This window comes from Puntigrus tetrazona, chromosome 5 (genome assembly GCF_018831695.1).
Source record: "Puntigrus tetrazona isolate hp1 chromosome 5, ASM1883169v1, whole genome shotgun sequence".
Classification (NCBI taxonomy): Eukaryota; Metazoa; Chordata; class Actinopteri; order Cypriniformes; family Cyprinidae; genus Puntigrus; species Puntigrus tetrazona.
This window is the reverse complement of record NC_056703.1, coordinates 31,505,388-31,529,191: the sequence shown is the minus strand read 5'-3', so window position 1 is coordinate 31,529,191 and position 23,804 is coordinate 31,505,388. Positions and strand designations below refer to the sequence as shown.

Sequence of the window (23,804 nt, the reverse complement as noted above, 5' to 3'; positions counted from 1 at the left end):
GCATGGATTGAAATGAATAATTTTTCTCTCTGATTCATTTACATCAACTGTCTGAACAAACCGATTCACTAAAATGAATCTTTGGGAAGTGCACTCTCATTCCCTTACGAACAGAAACCTTTTATGACTAGTGCATCAAAATGAAGCACAGCTAATGAACAGGCTTTAGTTTATGGAGTGCTTTATAATCTAATGTTGTCATGGAGCATAATGAAAAATGTAGCATTGAGACGAGTCGTAACATTTAGTTACATGAAGTCATGTTGAGGTTCATAAGTAGGATGTGTTTCAGCAGGTACAGATCCAAACGTTCTTGTAGCTTGTGGGTCCTTTATCGGGAGATGATTTAATACTCTCTACAGATCATGAATGACCCTGTGTTAATACCATAGCACAGCCCAAAGGAAAGCTCGGCGACTGTACATCACCTTCTCCACCCAGAGACCAATCTCATGAAAAAGACTGTTCTGGCCGTTCTGCCCACAAGAACTCGTTTCTTTTATATCCTGCAAATCTTCTGTTCTAGCAGAGGACCCTTATGTTCTCTTTTAACCCTTGTGTTCTGTCAGAAAAGTTTATTTTGTCGTTTAACCCTTCTGTTTTATCTCAGGACCCTTATATTTTGATTTGACTCTTCTGTTCCTTCATAGGACCTTTACCCCTTCTGTTCTGTCACCCTAATGTTGTAATTTAACTCTTTCTTTTCATCACAGGGCCCTAATGTTGTCATTTAACCCTTTGGTTCCACCACAGAACCCTTGTATTGTCATTAAACTCTTCTTCATTACATATCTCTTCAGTTCTGTCACAGAGCCCCTGTATTGTCATTTAACCATCATGCTTTTTATCACAGGGCCTTTATGTTAGCATTTCTGTTTCATTATAGGACTCTTAAAGTATTTTGTAATTAACCCTTTCTTTTCATCACAGGTCCCTTATGTCGTCCTATAACCCTTGTTGCAAATCATAGCACTTTAAGGCTGTTAATAAAAAGCCCTTTTGCAGAAGCAGAACGGTGACATTTACCACTGAAGAAGAAGCCGATCACTATGATCATAGCTGATCATTTCAAGCAGTGAAATGCTCATTTATTTAATCAAGATGCATGTTCGTAAGGATAATGAGGATAGGTTAAGGCTTTATAAAAAGTGAGCGTGACAGAAAAATAGATCTTTTAGTACATCACTAAGAATTCTGTGAGGTTTCTCATTATTATCATCAAGGCCGCAAAGATATGTCAAAATAGCTCATTACTGCATTTAGACCAGCTCAGGTCATGACCTTTGACCTTTACCTCCTGTATGCACAGGGTTAGGCTGCTTCCTCACGAGGATGAAGATCACATGGGAAATGCCGCGTACATCGATGGATATGAGGAAGACTATGATTGGGATGGAGAATATTACGAGCAAGATTCAGCTGCCTACGATGAATGCAGGTAGAAGGCTTACACTTTACACTTTATACTTTATATTTTTATACTTTATATTTTATTTTTATACTTTGTATACTACTTCTTATATATATATATATTTTTTATATTTTATATATATATATATATATATATATATATATATATATATATTTTTTTTTTTTTATATATATATATTTTTTTTTATTATTTTTTTTTTTTATATTTTGACGCTGGACGGTTGTAAAAAGCATTTCACTGCATGTCGTACCATGTATGTATGTGTATGTGACAAATAAAATTTGAATTTGAATTTGAAGGCTGAGAAAGGAGCTTCACCCCAACTATATATATATATATATATATATATATATATGTGTGTGTGTATATATATGTGTGTGTGTGCGTGTGTCTATATGTATATCTGACACTGCTTTTGATTTACTCCATACTCCACTTCTTGTCTTCTACTTTAGATCCAAGAGGAAATCCAGCAGTTCACCTTCCCCTCGGCCAAAGAAGAGGAAAAAGAAGAAGGCAAGGAGACACAGTCGGTCAGTACGCTTCCTGTGATTTAATGCAATGCAGCATCATATGTATACTGTGGATAGACTGCAGATGTTCTATACGCAATGCATAGAATACCTAAATAACCTAAGACACCAGCCGAAGAGAACATACAACAGAAACACTGCGTCCCATCCAAAAGGGAGCTAAAACGTCAAAATCTTGAAGGTTTGTTCAGATTACAAAAATTTGACGTACCTTACCAAGAAGCAAAACTAGTTGGAGAGTGTAAAGGGTAATATAGAACATATTTCAAAATAACTTAGTGGAAATAAATGTAAGGAAATGTTGGTTTGTGTGATTTCATGCAGCAGTATTGTCGTTGTGTTTGTGTGACCCGCAGAGCTGACAGCCCGTCTCCAACCCGCAGAGACAAGAGGAAGAAAGGCGGAAAGAAACACAAGAGAGACAGGTGTGTGTGTGTGTGTGTGTGTGTGTGTGTGTGTGTGTTGGTTATTCATTCACACAGCTGTACATCATTCACCGATCAATTAACACTGACCTCCCTGCCAATACTCATTAGATTATACTGTATACCGCTGTATGCAAGCTTTCAGTATTCATAGCACACAAATACCACATGACCTACTACATTAGCCAAAACACACACCAGATACTGTATCCTACAGAGCAATCTGCATTTACATTTTTAATAACACAAATCTGATCGTGATATTATTAACCATTATTTTAAATATATTTGATCATTTTATCATACACATTGCCTTAGATCGGTTTTGTTTATACACAAAACAACAGAAAATGGCTAGCTCATGCATATATCAAATATTTGTGTTCATATTTTGTTATCAGCGTTTGTGTTTTGACCAGCATCAAGCATCAAGGATTAAGAAATGCCTCTGTGCATTCATCAAATATGAAATATTCAATTACTAAATATTGCTCAGCGGATGTGTCAGCGTTCTAGACGCTTGGGTTTCTGTCTATATTTCTATTATTATACTTTGTCTGTATATCCGTGTATCACTATACAGGTTTCCTTTTGTCGTGACCTCTACTCTATTAAAATTCATGAGGTGGTTTTTCACACAGCAGTCTATTTTGAACATGCTATATGATTCTCTGTACAGCGGTCTTCATAAAGAGTTAGCAATGTGCTAGCAATACCAAGGTCATGTACTCAATTCCCAGGGAACTCATGCTGATAAAACATAAAGCTTGCATGTAATGTTATTCACTGTGGATAAAAGCATCTGCTTGAATGAATAATTTATTCTGAATTTCCGGCTCACAAGCTCCATATAGCCTCTTAAGTGATGTTTATTCAGCTTTTACTGCATGCATTTTGTCTTGTGCCTGTAGTGTGATTTATTTATTATATATTTATTTCTATATTAATCATTATATATATATATATATATATATATATATATATATATATATATATATATATATTTTTTTTTTTTTTAATAAATAAATAACATATTTAAATAATATTAATACAAGATTTACACATTTGATGTGTATACCAACATGCCACATATACCTTCAATTCAATGCAGTCAATGCATTTTTATTCATCTCCCACCTTTATTACAGCTTTATCCTCTCCTGCCTTTTTCTCATATCAAGAAAACATGACAGGACTGACGGATGGTTGGGTGCTTGTGTATCTGTTTGTGTCAGATGTATATAATGGTGAACACACTACCGAAACACGGTGGATCCTTGTATAGAAACCGTATTCTGTGTTAAATCACCCAAAAAATGTCCCAACTAAGACAAAAGTTGGTAAGACAGATGCATTTTAACCATTGTCCTCCATAAAACATATATGTCTGCTTAAATCACATGTAAAAATGAATGTCATTGCATCAACTTCTCTTCATTATTTTTGCTCAGTGTGTTTTAATCAGCTGGTATTTGTTAGCTGAAGTCAGTTATCCTTGATTTATTAATGGGCAACGACACAAGATCTATTGTTTTATCATTTCTCGCCAAACTAACTTATTTTGTCAAGTATTTTGTTTGAAAAGCATGATTGTGCATCTTTCTTAACTCTTTCCCCGCCTGTAGTTTTGTTGTGGATTCATGCATTCTTTTTTTTTTTTATCAACAATTGAATATGGATAGGATTTTGAAAAAAAAAAAAAAACTATACTTAATTTAAATAGTGTGTCCGGTTCAGCACCTTCCTATTCATTTGGTAATGTTAGGCCGTTAACATGCTGTGATTTAATGTTACCAAATGCTGAAGCCTGAAACTACAAAATCTACTCATATAAACATCAGTAGTTTTCTGATAGTCATAATCTGATATCTAACCCAACATTTCTCTGTGTCAGGTCTACATCTGGCTCAAGGAGGAAGAGGAGACACAGGTAAACACTGAGCTAATCTAAGATTAAAAACTTGTTTTGCAAAGCCAGCATCTAGTTCACAGTTCGTTTAAGAGCCATTCATTGGCATGTAAAGTGACCATCCACAGTTCATTTTGCTTGTATGTGCTTTTTAGGGGTGGATAAACCAAAAATCGATGATACCGCAGTAGTAGACTGGCCTAGAAAACACGTTCAGTAGCAGTCTCTAAAGAAAATAGCCTAAATGTAATAGGTATTGATCGTTTTACAGACATCGCTCAGAAAACAAGGCAGAACATGCAGTGATGCTCATAGACACTCGTAAGAAAAAAGTACAAAAGCTGTCACCTTTGAAAAAGAGACCTTTGCACTTTATTTACTCTGAAAGAGTGCATATGTGTACTTTAAAAGTACACGTTAGAACCTAAATGGTTCTTTATAGTACCATTTGAATAGGTACTGTGACAACTTTTGTAAGTGTTTTTCTGAATTTCAGTGTCTTGAACAAAACTGAGTATCAGCAGTGTTCACTAAAGCAGTAAGATAATTTAACATGATTCTGTTATGTTTTATATGCTCCACGTATAAGCTCTAAATATAATTATTATTTAGTGTATTGTGTTGTTTTCTACTTTCAGATCTGGGAGCCCCAAAAACAAACACAAAGACAAGAACAAACAGAAAAAGAGGTGAGGGGTGTTTGTTCTGTTGTTTGCTTTTCTAAAAATGATCTTAATGTGTCTCTTAATGTATCATAATTCCTCAGCCTGACAAAGAGAGTTGTGCAATCAGAGTTGTGATTTTTCACTTTGGATAGTAAACAAGCAAGTAAACAAGCCACTCAGCAACACCCCAGCAACACTAGTATCCAGCTAGTAATGCTACTAATGGATTACAACAACCTAGTAACCAGTAACTCCATAGCAACCGCATAACAACATTCTGGCAACCACCCACAAAAACTGTATAAAATCACATATCAATGCCTTGACAGTCAATCAGAGCTGTTTAGCAACTGCATAGCAACACCCTGGCAACCACCCACCAAATAACTGACTAAAACACCCTAGTAACCACCTAGCAATGCACTGGTAAAACAGCAGTTCACAAAACAGCAGCTGACACCTTTTAGCACAAGCATAGCAACAAGCTTCCAGCCACCCAAAATACCATAGAAAACCACCTAGCAATGCACCGACAACCACTCATTTTAGCAACACCCTGGCAACCACCCACAAAAAAATCTGACTAAAACACCCTAGTTACCACCTAGCAATCCCTTGACAACCACTCAGATCTCTTTAGCAACTGCATAGCAACACCCTTGCAAAAAAACAACACTACATTAAGCATGTAAAGCTCCAGAGTAACCGTGTAGTAATTCACTGTAAACCAGCTGAAACATTTTAGCAACATGCCGCCGGCCACCCAAAACATCTTAGAAACCACCTAGCAATGCACCGACAACGCTTCAGATCATTTTTACAGCTGCGTAGCAACATCCTAGCAACCGCCCTCTACACCCAACACTCACATGTCCTTGTTTACGAAAGGATCGATGACTCAGACCGCGAGGTGCGGGTGGAGTGTGTGTGGTGTGACGTGTGTTTGTGTGTGTGTGTGTCCCGCAGGTGTTCGGTGGAGTCTCCCAGCAGGAGTTCTCAGCACAGAGGCAGCTGCTGTAGTTCCCGCAGCGGATCCGTCTCCTCCACCGCCAGCGTCTCCAAATCACCCAGCAGGTGCGGCTTATATTCGCCTCTTATCTCCATTTCACAGGCCCTCCAACAAACCTCCTCTAACAAACATTTACTGTGGTGAACATAGTTTCTGCCAAAATACCGTGGTTACTACAATAAGACTGTGGTAATGGGGTATTAGTCAGCACTGTCATCAGAGAAAGCCAATGAATCAGAACGACAGAAAGACAGAAAGCTCCTTACACTTATTCTCTTTGAAGGTGATCCATAGTCATTTATTACTGCACTAATGGCATGGTTAGACCTACACTACATTTCAAAGTACAAGGCAGAATCTATTTGATTAAAAAACAGTTTTCTATGTGAATATATTTTAAAATCGAGGTAATTTTTTTTTTCGAATTTTAAATATTTCAGTGATTAAAGCTGTTTTATATATATATATATTCAGAAATCACTAAATGATTTATTTATTTATTTTTATTTATTTATTTATTTATTTTAGGATGCTTTGATGAATAGAAAGTTCAGAACAATTGAAAAAAAAAAATTACTTTTGAAATATCAGGGAATTTCCAAAATGCGATTTCCAGATTTTTTTTTTTTTGCTTCTCAATTAAATGTGTCTTAGTTTAAGAATGTTTAAGCTTATGTTTAAGTTTAAGCAATTTGACCTCTCAAACCAGATCAAGTGCAAAGTGCAGGAACGACAGGCACAAACAGGAAGGAAGTCACTCCAGCCACAGCCCACCGCCGTCCCCCAGCACTGATCAGCCAATCACGTGGCAGAATGGGAACCACAGCGTCCGTGTACGCAATGGCAAAGATTCAGGAGCCAATCACACGGAGGGGAATAAAGGGATCGATGTATGTAGTCTCCTCTACTTTACTTTCATCTGTTCTCTGCCGTTCACACTAATAATCACACACACACACACACACACACACACACGCCAACTGATTCAGTCATATCTGTGTGAGCTGACTCTATATCTCTTTTTCCTCTTTGGCTCCATTTTGTGAGTTTTTCTGTTCTCAAGCCATTTCTGTGTTTGTTGGGAAGGGTTTTTATTTTGTTGAGACAGATGTCCATCATTTTCTTTCGGTAATAATGTCATGCTTTATTTCACGCACAAGCCATGTTGACTTTTTCAGTTCTAGAAAGAGAATCAGTTTTTTTATTACAGTGGAAACTAAAATGCAACCAGTAATAAACCTATTTTCATGGAAGCACCAGCTCCATCCCAAAGCCACAAATTGACAGTTCTTGCATCTTACGGCAATTTACTTTAACATAAAGCATGTATTTATAATAATTATATAGCTGGTGTTGGATAACATCCCATGAAAGAGACATTTGATGCCTCAGCCAGATTAATTAGAGATATTTTGATAGCATTTGTGCTTCATTTGTTAACATTAGTTACCATGAGTAATTAAGTAAATGGGTGCTGTCAGAATGAGAGTCCAAACAGCTGATAAAAACATCACAATAATAATCCACTATTTTCCTCCAGTCCATCATTTAACATCTTTAAAATCCTAAACAAATCCATTGTTAAGAATGTTTTAAATTCAAACTAAAATGCAAGTCCATAATCCATAATAACGCTTCCTCCGGTGAAAAAGTGCTTTTCCTTTTGTCTCTCGCAAACAACATCTTTGTTTAGAGCTGTTCTGGACTGCTTTCGCTTGTAAACCGTGTTTGATCTGTGCAGATTTCTCTCCCGATACAGATTGGATGACTTTTCGCTGGAAAGAGCAATAGTATGTATAGAGGACTTGCATGTTAGCTGGGAGCAGCGGTTTGACGTTAAATTGTAATAACGATGGATTTGTTTCTTACAAAAACACAACTTTTGGCTTCTCAAGATGTTAATGCTAATGGCCTGGAGTGCAGTGGATTATTGTGATGGTTTTTTTAATTAGCTGTGTAGACTCTCATTCTGACGGCACCCATTCACTGCACAGGATCCATTGGTGAGCATGTGATGTTATGCTACACTGAACGATCAAATTGTAATTTTTGGGGTGAAACAACAACAACAACAACAACAACAACAAAAAGAATACTTCTACGAACTAACATGAACGATCAATAACTAATTCATTGTATTCATTTTAACTAACATTAACAAGTTTGTGCAATAAATGCATTGACTAATGTTAACAAATGAGACCACTGAAAGTATATCGGTCTATACTTCATATATAAATCATATAAAACACTTTCTGTTTTGTAGGTTTTTCGAAATGTCAGAGCAGTATATTCAAAAACAGTGAGGAGGAATGAATTGCGGCGTTCATCTTTTATAAATGAATAACACCACATTAATTGCATTTGTGCTGAAAAGAATGACGGCAGTGTAATTTAAAATATGCATGACGTATTGTTTATGTATTCATACAGTCACGCAGTGTCTATCACGGCCACAAGATGTCAGTTATTCAGCTAATCTTTGACCTGTGTTTGGAGAGATATCAGATATCTGGTCATACTCACTGTATCTGGGACGGTTTGCATGCAGTTTTTCAGAAGTTCTCATGCTCTCTTTCTCTCTTCTTTCATTTGCTGAATTCATCCCTCTGTTTTGTTGATTTCTTGACCTCTATGAATTCACATGATCTCTTTCCACAAATAAATGCCCAAACTTTTCTGTCTTGTTTGTGTAAAAAGCACTCATATGATTTGGAACTGGACCGAGTAGATTAAATGGGTATGTCTACTAGTTTTTCTTGTCAATACAGTTGAAACTCATTTTCTGCTCAGTTTTACCGTAGCACCCTTTTCCAGATGTGTATCAGGTGTCAAAGAGCCGACGATCTGTGGCCTGCAAATCAGATCGTCCCTTATTATTGATCACTTTCTGTAATGTAAGGTGAAGAACTATTAATCAAGAGATGGTTTTCATTGACCAATCCCTCAGACGCTTTTAGCCAATCAGCTGTCATTCCTGGTTCTGCTGAGAGGATGAATGAGTCTGAATGTTACAATCACAGATAGGAAATATGCTGCACTTTGGCTGATCAGGATTTGTCGTTAGCACCGCCATCTTGGAAAGGTCAATGGGTTGGAACATCATATAGTCCTTCATGGAGATTTTATTGTTTACAGAGTGAGTTTCAGATTAGGAATGTACAATTACAATAAAATGGTCAATTATTTATCATTAATATTATAATTAACAATTATTATGCAATTAAGTTATTTTTTAAATTGATATAAAAAAGTTCTAACTCAATAATAATAAAATATCAATATTAAAATTATGATATTATATTATTATATTTTGTTCATTGTTCATGGCCTCATAGCTTCAATTCCACACTTCAAACAGCTCTATGTAAAATTATTGACCAATACAATTTTATTGTTTGTTCGTTTACAACATACAGCCACTGATATTGTTGGGTAAATGAAGACAACATGATTTTGTATGTCTGTGTTTGTTAGTATATATTTAAAAACCTGTGTTTGTTCATTTTATTTATATATAGCCTTATTACATTACCTATAATTATATTAACTTTATTTCATTTGGCTCTATAATAACATCACAGAGTGTTATGTCAGCACCTTCTCATTTTTTAATTATATATAATCTGCAATAAGCTGAATTGTACGGTGGTATCATTCTTATTGACCTTTCCAATATGGTGGACATGCTGATGTATTGTGGCTATTAGAATGGCCGCCAATTTGATTATGCTTAATAAGAGAGTAATTCAGCATCATTGCCTTAAATGTTTATCCAAAACCAACGTAGAAAATGTAAAAAATACAGCAGTTTTGGGCCTGTTAATGCAGCATCTATATCTGTGGTCACAACAGGCTACAGATTCATGATTTCTCTCTTGGGTAACGGCTGACAAATCTCCACTGACAAGAGCCGGTTCAGTGCCATTGGTGATTTCAGATGGTTTTCATCGACATGGTTTTTAATGCTCACTTTTCACTAGCACTCGATATGTCTAAATATACATTCTTAGAGTGTAACTAGGTGTTTGTTTCCTTCCTGTCAACATTTGAGTGGTGTAATGTACGTCTAGATGTTTGACAGGGACAAACGGACGCTCTGTAAACATTAGCCGACAGCAAACTACACTAACTAGGGTCATTTAGTAAAGTCGTTACACTAAAAGGGACCCAAGCCATTTGGATTCTCTTCCTAAGCGAATGTGGCATCTTTGCATCCTTTGTGAAAGACTTTTGACAATTGCTGAGAGCAAAAATCTACTTTTAGTCTTAGCAAGTGCCAACAAACGAGCACTAAATTGTCATACGGCTTAACGAACGTGACTGGGGTCCCTTTGAGATGTTAGTCGTCCATCCTAGAAGTGACCACCCTCCACCCAACACCCCTCTCCCTTCACCCATTCATCTGTGCTGTCCGTTGTCCCGACATGCTTTCTCTTTTCCCATTAAACCACATTGCTCATGCATGGCCATTGATATTTACGTTCCTCCTAGCAAATTGGATTTGTTGAGATTTTGTCGCACCCTAACGCTCCTTAACGTACGTACGGTAGAATGTGGCTGCACATGTGTCCAAGCGAAAAAGACAGCAATTCATGTAGATTGCTTTGGGGTTTTCTTAATTCTGATTCATTTCGTTTTGGGTTCTTTGTCGTTTTTGATTTTTCCTTTTGTATGTCCACTCTTTTTTTGTTTCGTTTTGCTTCGTTTTGTTGGAATTGTCTCCTTTAGTCTGTGGATCAATTATCTTAGCCTGGATACTAAAAGAATTCATTGTCTTTTTCCCATTTCGCTGCGGAGAATTTTCCTTTCTCCTTTTTGTTTTTCCTTTTTCTTCCTTTGTTTTGTTGATATTGCATACGTGTCACTGATTGAAGCGGAAGGTAGGTAACGCTCTGCCTACGCACGTGGAGAATGTGACAAGCACCCTAGCTTGACATCAGTGTCTCTCTCTCTTTTTCTCTTTGTTTATCTGAGGAAAACCAAAGGTTGGCGGGTTGTTTTCATTGTTTTCCTTTTAGAACTGTTTGCTCTATTTTCATTCTTTTTTTTCAATCTGAAATCTACCTTTGCTTTCATGCTTCAGTCTTCAGTACACTGCCCTCCCCACAGGTCCATCTCTTGTCTGCGTTTTATTTGATTTTTCTTATTATTTTTCGGTAGAATGCATTTCCTGTCTGTGCCGCATTTCCTTTTGTCTTTGGTGAAATGGTACGTGTCATATGATTTGGTCACTTTCCCTCCTTTTTTATTTTTTGGATACACAAGGGCTGTTTCTGAAGTATCTGGGGCTTACGTTTAGATGTGTTCATTTTTTTATATGACATTATTATTATTATTATTTACATTTCTTTCTTTCTTTTTTTGGTTAAGTTAGTGATTGAGGTTGATCAGAAATCCTTGCCTTCTGATGGTAATAAAAAGAACCAGATAGATGAATTGTTTGACACATAGACGTTGTTTTGCTCAGTATAACATTTTTAATTCTGCCGCTAAAGATGATCAGTCTCAGCTGTGAAGTCTTTTTTAAAGACCCCATGAAATCCAAATTTAGGGTTTGTGGTGTTTGGTTTACATGTGTGATTTTCAACTGATCCATAGACTGAAAACAATTTTAATTTGGATATTTTTAGTAAATTACACAACCATCAGGTAACATATTAAATTGAATGTGAACTTTTGAATAGACTGCACCTCAAAATCAAAAAGAAAAAATAATTAAAATAAATAAGTATATATGTATGTGCGTTTAAATGATATATTTGATTTATTTTCAACCCTTTTTTATATTACAAAAAAATTTCATATTACTTCCAACTGGCTCTTCAACGCAGAGGAGCATTGGCTGTTTGTTTCTCCTAGATGTCCAAGCTTTGCACCCTACCCCTACAGGGTTAGCCCAGACCCCCGAAATATATAGTCCAGTCATGAAACTCCACATGGTGCAGACTGGCGGGTTGTTAACGTAACCGATGACAATCAGAGAGTTAAACGACTTGGCACAAGCCTTTCATTTATATGGCTGGCTAGCATTCTACCTTCCTTTTGGGTAATTTTATATGCTATTTGTGCAGCAGCAGTATGTTTTAAATACTCACAGCATTATATCGCCACATGCACTGGCATGTACTTGCTTGCACAGCTTGTCATGCTCCAACTTGAGTCCAACTCATGCTCCAACTCACTCAAGAATAAGACTACTTATACTTTAACTCGTCCTTGAACTCGGGGAAGCAACTCACTCCCTACCATTCCACCATTTTCTGGCTGAGAACCATGGCCTCAAATTTGGGGGTGCTGACCCTTGTTCTTGCAGCTTCACACTTCCCAAGTATGAACTCAAGTCACAGCCTGATGAAGCCATCAGAACGACATCATCTGTGAAAGCAGTGTTGCCACCCACAGGCTGTAAAAAACATGGACATAGTGTCCGTGATGTAAACCGTAGGTTTCTGAAATGCGTTTTTAAAACTTAAAATGGGCAGAGCTAGTCGTCGCCATCTTGGCATCATGTCATCGTGCGTCACTCTCGGAGAACCACAATTGGGCAAAGAGGCGGGAGCTTGTTTATGAAACCACGCCCACTTAGCTTGAGGGTGGTGACAGCAGCGCCAATCTACTTGTCACTCAAGTTGCTACGCCCCTTAATGATGCTGAACGTTAAGCCTTAATATTATTGAAACTGATTTCAATAATAACTTCATCGCCCTCACAGTTGAACAAAATTAGCTGTATAGACCAAAACCACTTTTAGTCACTTTCGTGTTGGTTTCACGACAAAGACTGGGAGGTTGCTGCTTGTGCCACCCGTTGAGAATGGCTAACAAATTTCTATCCGGGCCGTGTGTCTCACAGCAACATTAATTGACAACATTGTCCAGTGTATCATCAGCCTTAGACCCCCAATCTAGACACACTCCACCTCCTTTGTTCCTCCTCCAACTGAGATACGACAATTGGTTGAATTCTCCTTTCCAGTACTCTCAGGCATATGCTTTCCAAAGCTTGCTGAGAACTGTTATTCCTCTATGATTGGAATACACGCTCCGGTCCCCTTTTTCAAACAATGGGAACCACCGTACCTGTCTGCCAATCACCAGGCACTGTCCCAGATGCCCACTTGATGTTGGACAAGTGTGTCGACCACAAACTTCATCCAGGGCCTTCAGCTTGTCAGGGTGAAACTCATTCACTCTGTCACAGCGGCAACCCAAGAACATGCAGGTGGACATCAGCGGAGAAGGTGGTCGTCAGGCAGAAGAAGGAGGCTTTTTGGGTCTGGTTGACTTGTGGGTCTCCCGATTCTGCTGACAGGTATTAGCAAGGTAGAAGTAGAAGACTCAGTGGACCGCACCTTGCCATTCTCCTCCCACACTGAGATTCTGGTGGTCTATTACCAGTACACTTTTCAAAACGCCTTATATTCGACAGTGGAGCTGAGCACAGAAGTCCAACAGCAGATCAAAAAGTTCCTGCCAATCATCCCCTCTAGGTTTCTTCACCGTCCCCAACACGAGCATTAAAATTTGCCAGCAGAACTACGAAATCCCCAGGCAGTACCCCTTCCAGAGCTCCACCCAAGACCTCTAAGAAGGCTGGATACTCTAAACTGTACACACACACACACACATATTAAAGTCGCAGTAAGGTGACCCTCTCATCTAACAGGCAAAACTGAGCCGAGTGGTGTGCCGAGAGTCTGAGACCTCTCACCCCGAGCGACTCCAGAGAAGGAGAGAGTCCAACCCCTATCTAGGGTTCTAGAGCCAGAACTATGCATAGGAGTCGGGCAAGTATATCTAGCTGCTAACGCTCAACCTTATGCTCTTTTCCATGTATCAAACGTTTGCAGGGCCCCAGCCATCAGGTCTCATATGTGTAACATTATTTTGCATGTAAACATAAATTGTAAAATAATGCTAATAATGATTAGTAAATATTATAAATAATTATAATTACATTACTAAAATTTAAATAATTTATTACTACCGTTATGCGTATGTAATATTGGATTTGTATTCATTTATTTACTTGCCCATTTTGCATTACAATAAAGGAAATTTGAGGTACAGTATGTTTATATTCTCAAAATATGATTGATTTTCCTTTTCTTTTGGTTATGGGGTGCATTGTGACACAAACACATCTTTGATAGGTTTTGGCTATTAAAGTATGCCCAGAGTTGTACGTGGTGCTACAACTGAAGAGAAAAAACAACCGCTCGTCGAGTCATTTCATGGGGTCTTTAGTTCAACTGACGGATAACCCATAAAGCACGTTCAGTTAAAGGTTTTTACTCTGAAACTGTTGAAACAAGAGCATCCATTCATAGCACTCACTCTTGAAGCTTTAAAACCGCGCCGAAGAGTGAAGCGCTGTTAAAACGCACTCAAACTGATCGCGCTCCAGCCCACGCACTGTGAGATCCATTTGAATTTGATTTCTTTTGTGTGTCTTTTTCTCTCTTTGGTTTGATTTTCATGCATTGTTTCATACTCACTATCCAGGGAAGGGTGTTGTGTCTTTTTCTCTTGCATTTTGTGAATCTAATGATGCACTTATGTTGCCCCACTTTTCCCTTCTCTTCATACCTTACCTACTAAAGGAGGGAATACCACTTTATTGGTAAGTGGATGTTAACCAAAAGGGAGTTGAAAAACAGAATAACCTTTTAAAAAAGCTATTAAAACAGGAAATGGGTCGCTGTTCACATCTCAGCAATTGTCTGCAGGACAAAACAAATCCACAAGCAAGTTCTATTGAGTAGAAGACCAGTTGTTTTCTAATTCGATTGAATCTATTCTTGTGACTCTTTATTTCGTTCCTTCCATTTCTGTGATGTTCCGTCAAGTTGTCTTTTTTTTTATTTTCTAGTTTTATTTTTCACCTTCTTCTTTTTTTTTTTTTGTTTGTTTGTAGCTCTTTCTGAAATTGAAAAAGTCCTCTTTCTCTTCTACTGTATATTCTCCAGTCTCTGTCGCTCTTTATATTCTCTCTAAACTTTTTTCTTTCAGAGTTTCGCATATTTTCCCTCTCCCCCTTTTTTTTGTTTCGATTTTCTTTCGGGACTATTCTTTTCAAATCATTATGGTTTTGCATGCCGAGTATTGCATGCGCTGCACAATAGAGGACTGTCTATAAGCCAGAGAACAATCCTAGCACTTTCTTTTAGATGTTTTTTTGGCAAGTACACGATAACGCTCTTCCACCCGGGAGGAAAAAGACTCTAATTTCACTGTTCTCTTTCTGTTTGTTTTTTTCACATTTATTTCTTTTTTCCCTTTGGTTTGTTGGTTATAATTCACCTACAGAAGCTTCGCTCTCTGGCTCCGTCTCCCTCGAGCGCGCAGACGCACGCGTCGCCTCATCTAAGAGGTGCTAAACACCACGCCGACCGCCCCAGGAGCCCCGGAGGAGCAGCGGCGCAGACGGCAGAGGACGGCTGCGCAGACGACAGGCCGGCGACGGGCAAAGCGCTCTCAGACGCGGCGGGGAGACGCGGCGGGAGGCCCAGGCTTCGAGAGAAGACGTCGCGCTCGCCGGCCCACAGCACTGACACTGAGCCACACACCAAAACCAAGAATCAGAAGAAGTGAGAACATTGACATTTAGCTTTTATGCAGATGTGTGCATTACCGGTCTGACGTCGCATGGGAATGAGTCTTTGACCTTAAATACAGTGTCAAATTTGAAATATTGTAACAATTTAAATGAACAGTTTTTTTTATGTTACTCCAGTCTTCAGTGTCACATGATTCTCCAGAAATCATTTTAATATTCTGATTTGAGATTGAGAAACTCAATATAGACCATCGTTTTAAAGCTTTTTTTTGTGTGAATTAAACACATATATTTTATATAATTAAAATATATTTCTTTTTCAAACAGATGCTGTTCTTTTCAACTTTATCATCACCAAAGAATAAAAATGCGTCACGGTTTACATAAAAGTATTGAGCAAAAATAATAAGAACCATTATTAATGATAACTGATCACCAATAATAACTGTGCAGCTAATCAGCATATTAAAATGATTTCTTAAGGATCACTTGACACTGAAGACTGGCTTTGATTTTAAAATATATTATTATAGTATTTTTTAACTACTAATAATATTTCACAATTTTTACTTTTATTGATATATTATTTTATTTTATTATTTATATATTTTATTTATATTTATATATTTATTATTTTATTTATATATATATATATATATATATATATATATATATATATATATATATATATATATATATATATTTTTTTTTTTTTTTTTATTAATACTTTTAATAATACTTAACAATATTACTGTTTTAACTGTATTTTTGTTCATATAACTTTAGCCTTATTCCAAACTTGGTTAAACATGTTTTTGCACCTTACTAGTTACTAAATTAGTTTTATTATGCATGCCAAGAATAAATAAAGCAAGCAATGACAAACGTTACCTAAAGTTCTGTGTACACCGAAGTCAGAGAAAACACATACATGTCCGGTGTATATCAGAAAGTGCTCTAGATCATAATGAAGATGTCTGATTGAATCTGACCAAAACCGTTTCTCAAACCTAGAACGAAAGGATCTCATTCGTCGAAGCGGCACCATCGCGGACGCGGCCAGAACCATCACCGGAGCTCCTCGGTGTCTCCGGGTCGACACAAACACACGTCCAAGAAGAAGAAGAGCAAGAGCCACGGGACGAGCCGGCAGAGGAGCAGCTCCTTCAGCAGCGGGAGGTCGTCGTCTCGAGGACCCAGCAAGAACAAATCACCGCACGTCCGACAGAACAACTCCAGGTACTCTCACACACAGTTAGTGCTTCTTCATTCAGGAGCTCGTTAATAGTCAAGGAGGACGAGTTATTTTGCAAATTAGTCTTATATTCCGGTACAGATATCTAAAGGTTATCAAATCAAGAAAAAATCAAAACTGCTTAAAACTGTAAACATTTTAGTCAGTCGAATCAGAAAAGTAATGTTGTTTTGCTTTTGAATTAAGTTTTTTTTTTAAACCCCAAAGGCAGATTTATGCGTAATTGCTTAATTGGATTTTTGGTTTTTTTTTTTTTTTTTTTTTTAAGAAAAGAAAGACGTTAGGTATGCTTTTGTCTAAATTAAGAAAAAAAATCTGCCAAAGAGAGCAATTTTTTTTTTTTTTTTTTTAAATCTCAGTGGCAGATATTTTTTTCATTTTGCACATTAACCCACTTTAATTTGTGATAATTAAAAAAAAAAATGAAATGGCTTGCGACTCCAAAAACGTCTCGTTTCAGTGATTCAGAGTCAAGAGGCAGAGACTTTATACACTTTATGCTTTATACGCTGCACAAAAAGCTCACGTTCAGTCCCTGACACAGTCTCTGTCGAATGAATCCCAGCATGCTTTGTGTCCGTCCGTGTGCAGGGAGAGAGACAGTCCTCATCACTCGGATGCAGAACGAGCTCGGCGCCGCTCACGCAGCTATTCTCCCATCCGTAAGAGACGGAGAGACTCCCCCAGCTTCATGGAGGCTCGCAGGATCACCAGGTACTTCTCACCCCGTCCTCCTGGTCAGTTCTGCTGCTAGATGTCCTGACTGCGCCGTTAGAGGCAAAGGTTTCTTTTTTTTAGGTGATTTTGGTGATTAATCAGTTAATAGACATCCAACTCTTTCGCTCCCGATAAATCATTTCCACCCGAATCGGTGCTATTTTAGTGCCATTAGTACTATAAGAGTTTTTCTTAATATTTTGAATTCGACTTTATTTTGATATTTTCTGTTTTCACGTTATTTTAGTCAGTAATTTTATGTTTTGATATTTTTATTAGTTGTTTTAATGTCTATAGTTTTTATGCATTTTGATGTATTACTTTTAGTCATTTAATTAAGTTTTTTTTTTCTTCTCTACAGTAATTAAGCCCATCTATAGTCGACTTACATATAGCAAATAAATCATAAAATAACATATATTATTATAAAATAAATATATGTATTAATATAAATAAATTCGTTTTTATTTATATTTTGGCTGTACATATTATTTTCATTTTTCACAAGTTATAATAATTTTGTTTTGTGCTTTTTTTTAATTTAGCTTCTTTCAAATATTTCTATTTATTTCAGTTTTAGCCATTTTAGTACCTGTTGCCACATTCGCTTATTTTTGTGCGACATATCTAAGTTATTCCCAATTTTTTTTCAATGCATATCAACTTTATTAAGTTAAATGTTTTTGTTGTTTTTTTTACACTGAGCAAAATTATAAATGCAACACTTTGAACTTTTTTGCCCCCCTTTTTTTTCGTGAGCTGAACTCAAAGATCGAAGACTTTTTCCATGTACTCAAAAGCCTATTTCTCTCGAATACGAGCGCTTCTCCATCCCCGTGGCATATCAAAACGCTGATTATTGCAGGCATATTGTGGCCGGCCTCAGGCACACCTGTGCAATAATCGTCTATCCAATCAGCATCTTGATACGCCACACCTGTGAGGAGGATGGATCATCCAGGAGAAGCTCTCACTAACAGATTTAAACAGATATTTCAACAATATTTGAGAGGAATAGGCCTTTTGTGTGCATAGAAAAACTAGGCAAACTAAAGAAACACTGCCCCCTGCAGGCCGGTCTGTGTACTGCAGGATTTCTCCACTCATTCTTTAAGTTTTCTTGTCAAGAGAACTGAAATAGAGTGACTCTCGGACTCACGGGTAACACTGACAGCACAGTATAAAAGCACGAATTAAAAAAATATATATGCATAAAGAACAGCTATACAATTATACACAGGTGTGGACAGTAAGAGATAAATAAAGGCGTCCTTTTATTGTGGCCAGTTTTTGGCTTCACGTTCATAAAGCGTTATAAAATGTTTTAGTTTGTTCTTATCTTGAAATGATTTCCCTCTGCTCTGATTGGTCAGGATTTGAACTTACTCATTCCTATATGAAGGTTTCCTCGACGACCTCGCGCCGGAACGATGCTACCATGGTAACCGTTGCCATGCATCAGGAACCCCCGGTTTCCTCCCGAATCAGCTCTCAAGTGTACAACTACATCTGTGTCTCTTTAGCTTCTGTCTCAGTGCCTTTCTCTCGGCTTTTGTCCTCCTCGCCACTAAACGAGTTTTCTTCGCAGATTAACGCTAATGATGGCACGCGGTTCACTCACACAGACTCACCGAGAGCCAGAACGCTCTGCCATGAGCTAAATCAGTCAAACGCTGACCGAAAATACACTTGCTACTCAATATATATATATATATATCTTATTGTTAGTTGAACTACTCTATCAGTCTTCCTGATTTATTTTATCCGAGCTCGTAGAAGTGCATTCTGGCTGTCGTGAAAACACTTTAACATACTTCGGAAAATGATTATTGCTATGAAAATAATACACTTTAAAATAACAGTTAAATAGGAACTGAATGTATTTTTTGGATACTTAATGACCTAAAACACTTTTATATATATATCAGTCCACATGTGAAGGACATTTGAGCCACTTGAATTGAAAATGCAATTTTATAATTACTTCTTTTGTCTTTAAAATATGTTTAAAGAATTGAATGAACTGAGAAGATTAGATAGTAATTATTATATTATATTATATTATATTATTCAGTATATTATAAAATATTATTCATGTACTTTAATAAGATTAATTAAAATTAACTCTAATATTACAAAAATAAATATGTAATATATTATAAAAATAAGATTAAAAATAAAAATCTGCTAAAAATAAATGTTGTAAATAAGTGTACTGACAAATTTTTAGTATTAATTAAAAATATATATAATAACCTCATTATAAAAATTACTTTAGTTATACAAATGCTTAAACTTTTTTAAATGTATTAATTATATATTAAATATATATATATATATTTTTTTTAATCATTATAATAAATATGTTACTTAATATATAAATATATTTATATATTATATTATAAAAGTTAGGATATTAAAAAAATGAACGCCTGTCTAATTGCATAATTAAAATGTTAATAAAACAATAAAATAAACAAACAATAAATATAACACATACATGAAAAACAACATTATGTAACCAAAAACTATTTTAGATAAAATACATTTTTTTATTGAAACTTGTATTTAAATATATTTGTGTTTTAGGATGTTAGTCACCACATCAAAGTAAGTAAAGCTTAATGACGTAAAGTTCAAACATAACGATGTCAAATTGTTATCAGAAAAAGTGTGTTAATAATCTGTTCACTAGTAGTTTATCTTCAGCGTCTCGCTGTAAACACTGAACGCCACCGGATGATGATGCTTTTAACACTCACTAACCAAAGCTCAACCTCTCCAGACATTTTCTCTTCCAGAAACTAATCATCGCTGCAGCACTTCCACCGCTTTGACCACAGCTGTGTTTAAGAGGCTTTCTAGCTGCTCCCCTGAGGCCTGGGAGACAAAACATTCATCCTCATAATAATAATCAATAAAGTAGATAAATATCCAAGTGAAAAAATAATAATGCAAAAATAAATATGTAATTAAAATAAAATGTAAAAATTGTTCAAATAAATAAAACTTGCATTTAAATAAATAATATTTCTTACTCAGAAACGGTCTACAACGTGTAAAAATGTGTAGTAAAATGCAGTTTACACGAAATTAAAATAGATTAAATTAATAACATTTAAATCGAACGTTTTAATAACGTTAGTTTGCATTATACAGAATGTTATTTGTTTGATATTTAGGACATTTTGCATGTATAAACTGTATGCAAATGTATAGAAATAATTAAAATATGATTAAACGAAAAGAAATCTAAATGAGTAAATAGAAGAATAAATAAATAAATAGTAAATTGTACAAACAGTAAAAAGAAAAAAAAAAAATATATATATATATATATATATATATATATATATATATATATATATATATATATATATTTTTTTTTTTTTTTTTTTAAATAGGTAAATGTGTTAATAAAATAACCAAATAATATTTTAGATATTTTAGTTTTATTTTTCACAGTGTAAATTCTTTATATAAGATTGCATATATACATTTATTGCTAAATCATTTTTGTCAGTCCACTTAGAGTCTAAAAATGATTTAGCAATAAATTAGAGCTATTAGACCACCTTGGACCATCAGGAAACTAGCTAGTAATTACCAAAGTTACTACCAAACGACACTCCAAAAATGAGTTTTGCTTCCTTTTTTTCTTTGTAATGCAGTAGACACTACGCTAACGACGTCCCGGCGCACATTTGATGTTGTCGAGTGGTCAAAGCGGTATCAAAGTGCACACGATCTTTTCATTTCCCGCTACCTCGTGTCTATATCACGTCCTCTCTCTGCCGTCGTTTCCACAGCGCCCGAAAGCGTCCCATCCCGTACTACCGGCCGAGTCCGTCCTCGTCCAGCTCGTCCAGCAGCTACAGCAGCTCCAGCCGCAGCCGCAGTCGCAGTCGCAGCTACTACAGCTACAGCAGCTCCAGCAGCTCCAGCCGGACGGGCCGGAGCCGGAGCCCCAGCCCCGCGCACAGCTACTACAGCCAAAGCAGCTACGACAGCCCCGGCTTCTGAGAGACGCCCGACAGACGTGCTAGCATGCAAAAACCGAACGCAAATGATAAGACGTGTTAAAGGTGAAGAGAGTAATTGCGCTCGCTCGGTACTTTTGTCTTGTTTTCCAGTACAAATGTGGAGGAACGTTTTAAAGCGCTCCTGTTATGGGTAAAGAAAGTCCATGCAAGGTCAAAAAACACTTCGTTGTCTTTTAATATGCATTTAGCGTTATCTTGTTTGGTCAACGATTCTGTGGCAACATGAAAAACTGCTTGGGACTCGACTTCTTCGTTTTGAGAGACAATAACTAACGTACATTATACGGTGCACTTTCAGATTTAAAACTAAAAGATCATTTTCAAAAATCCGTAACGGGGCACTTTAAAACAAAATACATCAGGGTAACAAAACGGTGCATGAATAAAAATGAGTTTATGCTTAAAAGCAGAAAAAAATATCATAAAACTAAATTGAATTTAATGTGGAAGTCGTTATTTTTTTGACCACTATCTTCATTTTGCTTTTTTTTAAATAAATTTTGATTTATTTATTACATTTAGATTACACATTTATACTGGAAAAATCCTGGCTGAGAATTTTTTTTTGCCGTTTATAAATGTATTTATTATTATTATTTATTTTTTAGCGTGTCTGACTCAAACTGGATTCTATTTAATTCATCTGTGACCGTGTGATGCAGAGCTCACCCCCTTCACCTTTAACATAGGCTTTGTTCGCTCAGAAAGCAAAAATCATTATTAACTTGAAAATTATTTATTTCTGACGCAAATCCACTCTCTCCGATTTTCTATACTTCCGAAAGCATAACAAATGCATAAAATCTGATTTTTCCAACCTCTCTTTCCGCAGCGACTATTAAAGTAATAATAATGATGCTTATGGCGTTATCGCTGTGGTAGATTATGTAGATGCACCAGATATGATGCATAAAGAGCACTGTCTGAACAAACACTTGAAGTGATCTTGAAGACTGGATTTGAGTGTTCAGTGCAAACTAAAGCATTTTAGGAAGCGAACTGATAAATAACTTTAATGTATTTGACGTTTAAAATCAGCTGTTCATTTCACTCAGTAAAACTGCTGACTAAACACACACACACACACACACACACACACACACACACACACACACACACACACACACACACACACACACACACACACACACACACACACACACACACACACACACACACACACACACACACACACACACACACACACACACACACACACACACACACACACACACACACACACACACACACACACACACACACACACACACACACACACACACACACACACACACACACACACACACACACACACACACACACACACACACACACACACACACACACACACACACACACACACACACACACACACACACACACACACACACACACACACACACACACACACACACACACACACACACACACACACACACACACACACACACACACACACACACACACACACACACACACACACACACACATACACACACACACACACACATACACATACACACACACACACACACACACACACACACACACACACACACACACACACACACACACACACACACACACACACACACACACACACACACACACACACACACACACACACACACACACACATACACACACACACACACACACACACACACACACACACACACACACACACACACACACACAGCATCCATTGTTACAAATAGCTCCAGCGTCTCTATTAAAAGACTAAAAGGCCTGAAGAACAAAGATGAGACGAGCACTTTTTCCTGAAATTCTTCCACGCTGCAAAAGTAACCAAAAAACTGGGTTAACAATGTGAGGCTCTCCAAATCACCAGACTTTATTCCTACAGAGAAGATTCAGACTCGAGCAAGAACAAACGATCGAGCAGCTCTCGCTTCGGCTGAACCTCACGAAGAAACGTCCACATCGACAAAAGAAACATTACGCTTTATTTATGCAAACCGAATTCATTTAGTGACGATTGGGTGGTTTAAATGTACATAATGATTCACGTTCTTTTTTATGCAAATGTCGTTATTTATTTATTTATTTATTTATTTTTGGCCGACCGTTTTTTGCGAGATCCACCCGTTTAGTATTTTTAAAAAAGGAAAAAGAACTCCCGTTTTTTCAAGAAGCTGTATTATGACGGTTGTATGAGTTTGAATATTTACGCTGCAAGTTTTGGCTGTAAACTATGCACTGTATATTCCACGTTCTATAGCGGATTATATAAA

The 23,804-nt window shown here is 36.8% G+C and overlaps 1 protein-coding gene across 2 annotated transcripts in view; it reads left to right on the top strand.

Annotated features, from left to right (window-relative positions):
• srrm3 (serine/arginine repetitive matrix 3) overlaps positions 1 to 22,713 on the top strand; it is a 61,206-nt gene extending 38,493 nt beyond the window's left edge. The window contains exons 4-14 of one of the 2 annotated variants that reach the window (XM_043239952.1): positions 1,310 to 1,438; positions 1,888 to 1,965; positions 2,322 to 2,390; positions 4,285 to 4,320; positions 4,938 to 4,988; positions 5,931 to 6,038; positions 6,683 to 6,863; positions 15,288 to 15,565; positions 16,549 to 16,773; positions 17,381 to 17,503; positions 21,316 to 22,713. In XM_043239952.1, coding sequence (XP_043095887.1) covers positions 1,310 to 1,438; positions 1,888 to 1,965; positions 2,322 to 2,390; positions 4,285 to 4,320; positions 4,938 to 4,988; positions 5,931 to 6,038; positions 6,683 to 6,863; positions 15,288 to 15,565; positions 16,549 to 16,773; positions 17,381 to 17,503; positions 21,316 to 21,529 — 1,492 coding nt within the window. In that variant the 3' untranslated portion in view covers positions 21,530 to 22,713. Of the gene's footprint in view, positions 1 to 1,309; positions 1,439 to 1,887; positions 1,966 to 2,321; positions 2,391 to 4,284; positions 4,321 to 4,937; positions 4,989 to 5,930; positions 6,039 to 6,682; positions 6,864 to 15,284; positions 15,566 to 16,548; positions 16,774 to 17,380; positions 17,504 to 21,315 lie in introns of both variants that reach the window. The other variant, XM_043239951.1, reaches the window with a different exon arrangement.
• The last annotated feature ends 1,091 nt before the right edge of the window (positions 22,714 to 23,804 follow it).